A 12,124-nucleotide genomic window follows, 5' to 3' on the forward strand; every position below is an offset into this window, starting at 1 on the left:
TCACTGGTTTCACTTTCTATACATCAACACCTACCAGGTACACATGCCTAGATAGAATTATAACTTGGTTCATCCACTCTTAACTCTTGCAATCACAGTAGCACCTGCTTCGGCTTGTGCTCCAATGGTATCACCAAGGTAAAAAACTTTCTGAACTACCTGATCTTTTGTGTGTACATTTTTTTACGACTGTTATCCTCATCTTCATAGTTTTTGTTTCACCACATTTTGACCAACTAATCCTCTGACCTGCTTTTGGGTAGGGTTGAAAACCGCTACTTTCAGGCAATGCTCACCTCGAACCGTAGAGACTCAACATCTCTATCCACTTTGCTACAGGCCCCGAAGGGCGATCTAAATCCAATTTTGTGTTTTTATCTGGTCTTCTATTGTTGGGTTCGTACCAAATAGTATTTTATGGTTCCAGACGAGCATTGTCTGGAGATAGTGGTTTCAATTTTACCCAAAGGCAAGCCAAAGGATTAGTTGACCAAAACGTGGTAAGACAGCAACAACTATGGAAGGCAATAATTATCGGGGATATAGTTACAAAACTCAGCATTCCTATCTTGTCGCGGTTAATCACCTGAAGAAGGCCAGAGGATGAGTTGGCTGAAACGTGGTGAAACAACTATGAAGATGAGGATAAGAGTCTGCAAAAAGATTAAAAAAATGAAATAAAAATGAGTACACTAATTATGAAGCCTCATCTCAAAGGATTCTTCAAAAATAAAAGAATAGACCTCATCTTTGTCATCCAGATATGCACAACTAAGTCAAAGGCGTAATCCTTAGAAGTATTACATGTATATTAAATCCCACCGTGGAAGGGAGATAAATAATTTTCCTGGTAGATATAGATAGTGTATGTAGCTTTTCTTTAATACTATTTAAAAATTTTTTTTTTCCAGACCCCCTCCATTATGTGGCGCCGTCCCAGCTGATGCAAACTATGTTGGCAAGCCTGGGGACAAAGTGGCCGCTCGAGTGAAAGGTCAAGACGGAGAGGAAGAGAATTGGATTTTGGCTGAGGTCTTCTCTTACACGAGTACCAGTTGTAAATACGAAGTTGACGACATTGACGCAGAGGAAAGTAATGAGTAAGTTTATCCATTCTCACCTGTTATCTCGATGCCCCTAACGATTCTTCTCGTATTTTGTTAAAGAAATCAAACAGGATGAAAAAAAATTTACAGGCAGACTCCTTCAGAATGTAAAACATCAACAGGAAGACCTGACGTTCGTGATTGAATTATGTCCTATTTTTTTTTTTTTTGTTATGCTTAAAGAGGATTCTGTGGGGGCATCTAGAGATTTGGAACAACTTCCCTTGTCTTCCTTAGAAAATTTTACATATGAAAACACTTTTAGTTTTTATATAGATCTGTAATATGTCTTTCTATAAGTCCACATCTACATAGTCTTCTGTCCAGGCTGGGTTTGTCACTTGATACCAGCTCATCTCGATCTGCTGAAAACCACAAACTCAAGACTATCCATAAACTGTTGCAAAATTCACTACTATTCAAAGTGCTCATAAATTAACGCTAAATATATATATGTATTGCGCAGGCCACCCAATCGTAAAATATGAATAAATATAATATTTTAATTAATGAAGAATTCCTACTTATTATAAACAGGTAGGTATTAAATGTAACGTTAAATATCTTTTAAATAAAAAATAAGTTAAAAAAAAAAAAAGAATGGAAAGAAACTGAGATATGTGCATGCAAATATTATGTTTTTTTTAAACAGTCACTTCTTGTAAGTAAAAAAACAAAAAATACTCGAGCTGAGATTGAAACCAAAACCTAAAGATAGTCAACTACAATACTTGACATGACTTTTAAAGAGTGTTTTCAAACTAACTCATACTTAACATAAGGAAGCTCTCATGTTTCATAACCGTGTATGCGCAGTTTGACACAGTTGAAAACAGATAAAAATCTGGTGGCCTCCAACATACAAATTTTTCAATTCTCACCCCTTAGCAGATCTTTTTTCCAGATGAAAACTGATTAAATTTTTTTCCACATATCTGAATACTTTATATATCAAATTTCAAGCCTGTAGATCAAATATTCATTGAGTATATAGGTTGAGAAGTGGCCCCACACACACACACACAGATATAACGTCTTATTTTGCCTGCTACACCTTGATTAACAATCCTATTTAACTTCCTTTATGTACCTTGGTGAACAACTTCCTCTCCATTGTTCTGCTGATAAACTTATTTCGTTTTTTTTCTTATATTATTTTTTCTATCTTCCTAAACACTTCAAAGATATGCCATTGATAGTAAAAGGGTGTTTATCTTTTTTTTTTTTTTTTTTTGTAGAGGTGGCAAATTTTAAATTAAAATATATCACAGAGAAATGTTTATTTTCCTATGATTAATTTTTCACATTTTATAATTTAAATACAATTTCAGGCATATAGCCCTACGGCTCTTGTATATATGGAGTAATTTATAGGTCCAATTTTCACAGACTTTATGTATTAAATTAGACTGTATTTTGGTAATAACGCACCAAATGTTGTCTTCCAAGTGGTCTATTGTGTCTGATTTATCAGCATAGACATGGGATTTTACATATCCCAAAAGAAAATAATTTAAGGGGTTGAATAGCATGAATAAGGTGGCCAATTAATAGGTCCATTTTCTGAAATTATTTGTTCATCAAATGCTTCTCTCAGTAAATTAATTGTATTGTGCGCTGTGTAACTTTTGGTTCTGTTCTGCTGAAAGCACACGATGAATTGCCAAACCAAGCTGAACTCAAAATAACTGATAGTTGTCAAATATGCAATTAAAAGAAATAGTTGTCAGTTTATTTAAAGTTTGACACCTCTAAAAAGACACCCTATGTATCTACTAGTAATAAGACGATTCCAATATTTTTCCTGATTCCAATACAATTACTGATTCCGTACTAAATTTCTGATTCTTTATAAATCTGATTATTTCACTATAGTTATTTTCCCATGATTATCATAAAAACGTGTTGAATGTGCAGATATTTTCTCAAGCGTAAAAATACACTTGTGGGGATAAAATCAATATTTATTTATTTTATCATTACTACTAGGAGAGGAAAATGTTGCTTTAAACAAAATCAGATAAAAAAGACAAAAGAATCGTTTTTGGTATCAGAAAATAGGCACAAATTTTTCCGATACCCCAATAAACTTCTGATTCCAATTAATCATCCCAAACTAATACATACTTTTATGTTTGATCTTTTGCTTACCACACCTTGATTAACAATCCTATTCAGCTTTCTTTTGTGTAACTTAGTGAACAACTTCTTCTTCTTCCATTGTTCTCTCAATAAACTCTTTCCCTTTTTTTTTTTTTTTTTTTTTTTAAACTTTTTAAAACACTTGTGGGTGGGGACATGCACAAAAAATTTTATATCCAGACGTAGACTTGTGCATTTGATTTGTGTGCACCAAACTTTAACTAACAAGTGAAATTCCTTAATTGAGCAGGCGGCATTCCTTGAGCAGGAGACGAATTGTACCATTACCCATTTGGAAGGCGAATCCAGAAACCGATCCTGATGCCTTGTTCGCAAAAGAAACGGTGAGTATTATTAAAACGTATCTTTTTCTCTCTTCATTATTCCAATGCTTTTCCACTTTGCCTTCGTCTAAAAATATCTATACGTTTTCAGCAATTATATAATTTCATACAGCTGTTAATGAAATCCTCTCGAAATTCATACTAGTTAACATAATCTGACTAGTGTAGGGTCCTTAGTATATAACATAACTAGCACGGTGATCCGACATTGCCCGGGATTGAATGATGATCAATGAATGTTTCACACTCTCATATTTTTATTATCGAAATCAATGAAATAGCCCATTTTTAAATTAAATCGATTGATTGCCTGCTCCAATTAGGAACCCGTCGTGATGCTCCTGGAAAAAGCTTCACGTGTCTCTTGCAGTGATAAAGTTCACAATACATTGTAGTCTATATTGCACTGTAGAGAACCTACTGTTGATTTCATAAAATTATTTTTACATATAATAGCTTGCATTAAAGTTTAAAATGCAAAAGTCAAGTATCATGGTTTAATTGTGATCTAAACAGAAACATTCATTTCGAATGCGCTCTTGTCATATCAAAGGACCTACTGTTGATTTTATATTCCTGGCAATACTGCTTGTGTGGTGATAGTGGCTTAAATTTAAAATGAAAAAGTCAAGTATCCTTGTAAAATTGTGCTTTTAACAGAAACATTCATTTCGAATGCATCCCTGTCATATCAAAGAATTTACTGTTGATTTTATATGTTGGGTCTTTTGGCATATGCGGTAATAAAACTTCTCAAATGCACTTGTAATGTTAGGCTGGGTAAGATGTTAACTTTGGTCAAAATCGTCTGTTCCTTTCATTGGATTGTTTCGATTATCGATAATTATTGAAAACAGTTTGGTATAAAACCTATCTAAGAACACTAAGCGCATAAAGTCCCTTTATCTGAAATTTTATATAGTAGATAGATAGATTTTCTCGCATACCATTGCTGTAAAATTAGAATGGAAACATAATTTTCTATAGAGTAGTGCTCATTGTAAGATTTGTAAATTCAAAATGTTATACCTTGAATGTTTTGGAGAACCTGCGAAAACTTAAAAAAACATTTCAGAAAAATGTTTAGGATCAAATAAAGTGGATCTATTTTTATTTTTTGTTTGCTAAACTCAATTTTTACTGATTGTCTTTGAAAACTATTTTCTACCTTATTGTTTTTCATAATTTTTTGATATTTTCATTACTGTGACATGACAATTCAGTAAATACCATTAGTTTCATTTGAAATTCAATTTTTCAATTTTCGAATTTCGCTACAATAATGAAGCAGAATTAAATCTTTAGTGCTTGTGTAGAATAGTGATGTCTAAAACCAATGCATTTCAAACGATCCAGTAGATGTGCTAGATGTAGTTTTAAAAAAAAATCAACAGGATTACGTTCCAACATTTTGTGTTTAAAAATGGTAAATTGTAATTATTTAGCCAAAGTGATTGAATGCAGTTATCTCCCCTATATCTTGCATTAAAACAGATCATAAAACTATAAATTTTATTTTTACTTGTGATTATTTTTATATTGGAGTATTTTTTGTAATTTTTGAGATTTATACTTATTTCGACATGACCGGTAAGCACGTAATAACATTCCCACCTGAAATGGAGGTGGCAATGGACAAGTAGTTAATGACACAAACTGACAACTTGGGTGTTCTAAGTTTGGATCTAGTTCGTTCCGTAAAAATCACTTGGGATGTTGGCAAACTTCATGTTATCCCTTCCATAAGTATTCTATGTCTTTGTAGATATAATTCAAACTAGAAAAATATCGGGGAAACCAATATCAACAATGGAATCTTCAGATTCATACGATATGATAACCTGAAATGCATTGATTTAAAACATTGTTCTACACAAGCATCGAATCTTACATTTTTCAAGAATTCTTTGATTTGAGCTTTGATCTACAGTTGAGTTTTAGGAAATGTATTGATCAGCCTTGAGTTACTGTTATGTTTACTTTGACCTCATACACGTGAGATGCCCTAAATAAGTTTCCAGACTTTTTTCGTATGCGCACTTTTATTGATAGTACACGCATGAAACTCTAGTCCCCTTCGAAATAATCTCTTCCAGCTGCAATGTGCTTGTTGTACCGTTCCAACAACTTATGGAAGTTCTCTTGTGTGAGCATGTCAATGACCCTTGTGTCACAGCCTCTTTCATCTCCTCAATTGTCTCATAACGACAGACTCTAAGGTTTTCCTTGAGCTTAGGGAATAACCAATAATCACATGGAGCAAAGTCTGGAACATAAGGAGGATGAAGAACTGTTTTGATGTCCATCTTGGTCAAATAGTCTGTGACAAGGCTAGAGTTGTGGACTGGGGCATTGTCCTGGTGGAAATGCCACTGACTTGATTTGAAGAGTGCTGGCCACTTCTGACAGAATCTCTTCCTGAACTCCCTTAAAACCTTAACATTTCTTGTTGACTGTCTGTCCAGTGGAAACCCAGTGCATGTAGATCATGCCTGGTCTGTCAAAAAAAATAAGGATCATCATAAGTTTCTGGGTGGCCTTCTCTGTTTGGCCTTCTTAGGTCTGGGAGAGCTAGTATGCTTCTACTGTCTCTTGATCCCTGGGTCATAGCAGTAGATCCAGCTTTCATCGCTGGTCACTAGAACATCAAGAACTGCGGGATCTGAATTGATCAGCTTGACCATCTCCCTGCTGTCATGATGTCTTTCTTTCTGATCTTCTCTGAGCACTCTTGGGACAAACTTTGTGCAAATCTTCCGCATTTTCAGTTTCTCACAAATAATTGTGTGTACAGTTCTCACACTGATATCAAACTGTGCACTTATTGTCTCTATAGACACATGAGGGTCCTTATCCATGAAATTCTGACTTCTGTACCCCTCCCACGCCTCTCATCATCCCTCACAGACTCTTTGCCTGCCTTAAATCTCTTATGCCATTCAAAAATTGATGCTTGATTCATGCAAGATGGTCCAAAAGCAGTCTGAAGCATTCCATATATTTCTGTGGCATTTTTTTCCAGGTTTAAAACAATTTTATTGCATATTGTTTTCCTAAAGTGTCCAGATTGCACTTTTTCATTCACCAGCTGTGACTATCAAGCTTTACTAGGTTGTATTCCAATTCCTGCTATAGCTGTTCATTTGAACTTGAAATCATAAAAATTGATCAATCATCTCATAAGATGTATAGAATAACATACTGAATTTTCAAGAGTCTACAGCAATTGTGAATACCTGTACAAAAAATTTCTGGAAACTTATTGAAGGCACCTCGATCTCATCTCTCTCTTGGATACGACCTGAAACTGCATAACAGTAGAATCATGTTGACACGTGTGTCTTCATTAAATCAGGCGCTGTATGTTGGAGGACAGCAACACCTGTTTGTCAAAATAAAAAAAAAAAAAAAAAATGCTACAACTAACTTTAAAGTTATCTCCCTTGACTGGAATATACTTATTACTGAGAACTGCTTGTGAATTAAGTAGTTCCTAGAAACTTCTACTTTTGGAGAAAGCTCCCTCAACCCACTCAGGGTGAATGATGCAAGAGAATCCTATGGTATTAAAATGTATTTGTCAGTGAGGACAAATTAAGAATAAAATTATTTTCAATTGTGAAATCCTAGATTCAATTAAACAATCAGAATTATTATAAATTTTGGAAATTGATAAGAAAACGGGGGAAAATAGGCTAGAAAATTTTGTGATTTGAAACAATCAATGATGTAAAATTCTTTACTCAATTTTTTTTTTTTTCTTTTTTCTTTCTAGCTGGTTCTTGCATTATACCCACAGACCACCTGTTTTTACAGAGCCCTCATCCATGAACCCCCAAAAAGGGTAAATAGAATTTCTATTTTTCTTCTTTTAATTTCTCCAAACTTACAGCTATAATTCAACATGGTTGAAAAAAAATCTTTAAAACTTGAAATAAATGACATAAAAATTCCATACATTGCCTACAAACCTTCAATAAACAAATTTATTATTAAGAAATGTCAAGAAGCCTGGAACAACTGCCAAAACAACTATTCAATATTAAGTCTATTCTTAAAAAAAACAACTATCAAATCCCAGAAAATCATGTAAAGTAGTCCTATCACGTGTTCAGATAGGACACACATACATAACCCGCTCCTTCATATTAGAAAACGAAGAACCTACCGAATTGAACTTTCTTTGGTGAAAGATCTCTTAATTGACTGTTATGACCTCACATACATTCGTAAACACTTTTACAATGCCAAAAATCTAAAAGACCTTTTTGGAAAAGAAAACTTGAATACTATCCTAAACTCTCTAAAAAGAGTGAATCTTTATCACAAAATGTAGTCCCTTCTAACAATAACATCAAAATATTACTCGTTTTATCGACCTCAAAAACATCTAAGTATCTGCAGGCAAATAAAAAATTTGAAGACGATCAAATTTGAAAACAATAGAAATAAAAAATAAATTCATATGCAGCATTAAATGACTCAAAGAAGGTTAAACGAACCAATCAAATATAAATTATCCTGATCTAGATACAAAGTAAAAAATTTCAACTTTCATGGACTTTTTTCTTTCTGTAACTTTTGTAGGTGTCTAATTTTATTCATTTACTAGTAGAGCACCTGGCATTGTCCGGTCATAAAATTCGCTTAAATATGATATTTTGATTAATGCAGACTTTGTATTTATTATTATACTAGTCTGGGTACCTGGCATAGCCTAAGTGTTTGTAGGTGTGTGTTGAGCAAAAAAAAAATGTTCTAGTAGGCAGGCTCGACCACATGAGATGAAGGCGGAAAAGAAAGTGGAGGTGTGTATGTCTAAGGGTGTTGGTTCAGCAAAAAAAAAAAAAAAAAGTAGTAAGCGGAAACCTGTAACACGCCAGAGGAAAAAGAGGTGAAAAAAAAAAAAAATGGTCTTATCGATGCGCCTACCGCGGTTGTGACATCACGAACAGTCGAAATGTCTTTTATGCGAGATTTGAATGACTTGCAAAAATGTCAGCAAAAAAAACAACAACCTTCCTTGTAGAAAACTGACTAGTTAAGGGTGAAGACATTAATGTTTTTTGGCCAATGTCTTGATATTTGTCGTCCGAAGGGTTGAGCTTCAAAACGATACTGATCTTGTGAAAATCCATTGCCTCTGTTCAAAGTTTTAGGCAGACATACACACATACAGATGAGATTTATATTATAGAGTAACCTGTGTGCCCGGCGTTACCCAGGTGTTTGGAGGTGTGTGTTGAGCAAAAAAGAAGGGGAGGTAGTAGGCAGGCATGCAGCCAGGCTCGAACCCATACCGTGAAGGAGGAAAAGAAAGTGAAAAAAGAAAAAACATGATGTCTTTGCTGTTGCGTCCATCGCCAAACCGGAACTGGCGAAGGTTGAAATTAAGGCTAGTCAATCGAAAAAAGGGGATGACTTTCAAAAATATTGGCGAAAAAAGCGACCGTCCCCCTCCTTGTAGAAAGGTATCCGATTGAGGGTGAAGGAATTAATGTTTTTAGCCAATTTTTTGATATTTGTGGTCCGAAGGGTCGAGCTTCAAAACAATACTAATCTCGGGAAAATCCGTCACCTCTGTCGAAATTTTAGGCAGACATACATACATGCATTTAAACAGACAGGTAAGATTTATATAATGGACTAGGTGTTTGTAGGTGTGTGTGTTGGGGGAGAGGTGTTGATCAAAACAACCCTGTTTTAAAAAAAAATATGTTGGCCGGGTGTTTAGAGGTGTAAAAGAAAAAAAAAAGTTTTAGTAGGAAAGTAGGCTTGAACCCCAAACCTTTGACGTGGCGGTGGAAACGAAATGGAAAAAAACTCTGGGACCTAACCATCCCGGCCACGAGAAGAGGAATGAAAAGCATCTTAATTTAACGTTTATAAAATGAAATTGACAGGTGCGAGAAACTTAAGTCGCGTGATGTTTGATCTTGAAACATGATGCGGCTGCTAGCCAAGTTTCGCTTGTTGTATACGGAAAAGCGAAAGAAACATGCGGTGATCAAAATATCTGGAAAAAATAGTGCGTGAAAGTCTGACAAATTAAATACACCCGACCCCCATTCTTAAGTTGTAGCTATTATCATTTAGACGTGATATAAAAAGTTTTAAAAAGAAGCAAGCCGAGCAAGAAGGCTGACGAAAAAAAGCCTTTTTGCAGACATACACAAAAAGCGAACATACATAAATACATTTTCGCTTTTATATATATAGGCTATGGGGGAAAGCCCGGCGTTGCTTGAGTGTTTGGAGGTGTGTGTGTTTGGGGGGGGGGGGTTTAGATCAAAACGGGCGAAGTAATAACCCTGTTTAGATATGAAATAAAAAAAAAAATGAAAAAAGGTTGCCCGGGTGTTTGGAGGTGTAAAAGAAAAAAAAAAAAAGTTTGGGTAGGAGGGTAGGCTCGAACCTGGAGGTGTGTGTGTGTGTGTGTGTGTATGTGTGTGTGTGTGTGTGTGTGTGTGTTGGGAAGGAGTAGATCAAAAACAAAATGGGCGAAGTAATCTGGCAAAAGTCCGTCGCCTGTGTGGAAAGTTTTTGTAAGACATACGAACACACACACACAAACACACTAACTAACACACATTTTGCCTTTTATATATATAGACTAGCAGGGGTGCCTGGCGTTGCCTGGGTGTTTGGAGGTGTGTGTGTGTTGGGAGGGGTTAGTCAAAACAAATGTTTTTTCTCTTTTACACCTCCAAACACCTGGGCAACATTTTTTTCTTTTCTATTTTAGGTTCAAAATGATACTGATCTGGTGAAAATCCGTCGCCTGTGTGGAAAGTTTTGTGAGACATACAAACACACTAACACACATTTTGGCTTTTATATATATATATAAAATATATTGGACCCAATATATAGTAATGATTTAAAAAAAAGAAAAAGACTTGTGCACCACCACTGAGAATCAAAACCAAAATGTTTAGCTTATAATTTATTTTTTTCCTCTGCCATTAATGACTGAGCTATGAAGATATATTTGCTGCAAGGTTTAAAATTAAAACTTGAACCGATATCTACTACATTATGCATGCATATTTGTAATGTCTGAGTTCAACCTTCACCTGGCAAATTTCATTTTTTTTTTTTAAATTTTCACACTTTACCGATTTTCCCAGGCTAAAATCCAGATATAAAGTTTTGCATGGGTTCAAATACCTAATATATGAAGTTTCATGTCTGTAGACCAAAAACTGTAGGAGTTTAGTAGACAAAAATTTTTAAATAAAAATATATATGGATACATAAATATATATGGAAAGAGTTTTGTGTTCACTATAAACTCTTTATGCAAATATTATGCAAGTATAAATCATGTAGAATATCTGCATAAATATAATTATGTAATATAAATATATATAAGAAAACCGAAAAAAACTGATAGGGAATTAATTAAAATGAATGTTTAAAAGAATATGTAAATAGATTTTTTGCTAGTTAATGCAGTTCCATGATTCATATATAACAAAGTTGTATTTTCTTTTTAAATAAATAGAAAAAAGTTTTTAATATGAATATCGATTCACAAAACCCCCAGATTTGAGTATAGATTTATTTTAACCTGTGATTCAGACAATTTTATTTTCTCCAAAATTTTGTATTTTTTTCTCATTTTTAACAAGTCATTCAGAGTAATCCCCCCTTTATTTTAGTAGTTATCTCCCCTTTTGCATTTTCACTGAAACGTTTAGGAATTCGTAAACAATCTAAAATTATTTAAGTAAATTTACATTAATGATATTGTTTAATTAATTTTATTCATGTGGCGGAATTTTAACAAAGAAAGGTGATGGGAATGGTGTAAAATTGAACGTAGTTATAATTGTATTATCCAATAAAACTTGTGATTGGTCTATCATGAAACAAGTGACTCTTTTGTTTTATTCTTATTCATCCCAAATAAGGCACATTAACATTGAGACATCAGGTGCTACTCTGAATTAGTTGATTGTTTTTTTTTTGTTTTTGTTTTACGGCATATCAACAGGTTATTTAATGCCGAATCCAGTGATTTTTAAGGAAACGTTTTTTTAATAGAATATATATATATATATTTTTTTTTTTCAAGTTGGTTTCTATTTAACCCATAGTTGGGACCCTAACAGGTACTACCACTCCGCTGGTGCTACCAGATCAGGCTGCCCTGTGGCTTCCTGAGACGAAATGCACCTACATTGACTTTTTTTTGTTTTCTGATCTTTTTTGTAAAACTTAATTATGTTCTGCAAAACCAAAAACAAAAACAACAGCCTATCCCCCCCCTTTTTATTTTATTTTTTCCTTACTCCCGGTCCTGGATATGACCTTAAACTACATCCGATGGTGAGGTCCAGCTTACGGGCTTGGGGAGTGTGGAGCCACCTCTTAATTGCCATTGCTCCCAGGTCCACCCTGACCCGGAGTGGTAGTACCTGTTAGGGTCCCAACTATGGGTTAAATAGAAACAGATTTTAAAAAGGAAAAGAAACAACAAAAAAAGAAAGAAAAAGAAAACAAATATATTCTATTAAATTATCTATT

At 34.3% G+C, this 12,124-nt stretch overlaps 1 protein-coding gene across 2 annotated transcripts in view; it reads left to right on the forward strand.

Moving 5' to 3' along the window:
- LOC145255672 (SAGA-associated factor 29-like) overlaps positions 1-12,124 on the forward strand; it is a 53,815-nt gene that overhangs the window by 31,598 nt on the left and 10,093 nt on the right. The window contains exons 7-9 of one of the 2 annotated variants that reach the window (XM_080114234.1): positions 912-1,100; positions 3,499-3,592; positions 7,368-7,436. In XM_080114234.1, coding sequence (XP_079970360.1) covers positions 912-1,100; positions 3,499-3,592; positions 7,368-7,436 — 352 coding nt within the window. Of the gene's footprint in view, positions 1-911; positions 1,101-3,495; positions 3,593-7,367; positions 7,437-12,124 lie in introns of both variants that reach the window. The other variant, XM_080114233.1, reaches the window with a different exon arrangement.

This window comes from Euprymna scolopes, chromosome 31, assembly GCF_053919585.1.
Source record: "Euprymna scolopes isolate OS-2025 chromosome 31, ASM5391958v1, whole genome shotgun sequence".
Taxonomy (NCBI): Eukaryota; Metazoa; Mollusca; class Cephalopoda; order Sepiida; family Sepiolidae; genus Euprymna; species Euprymna scolopes.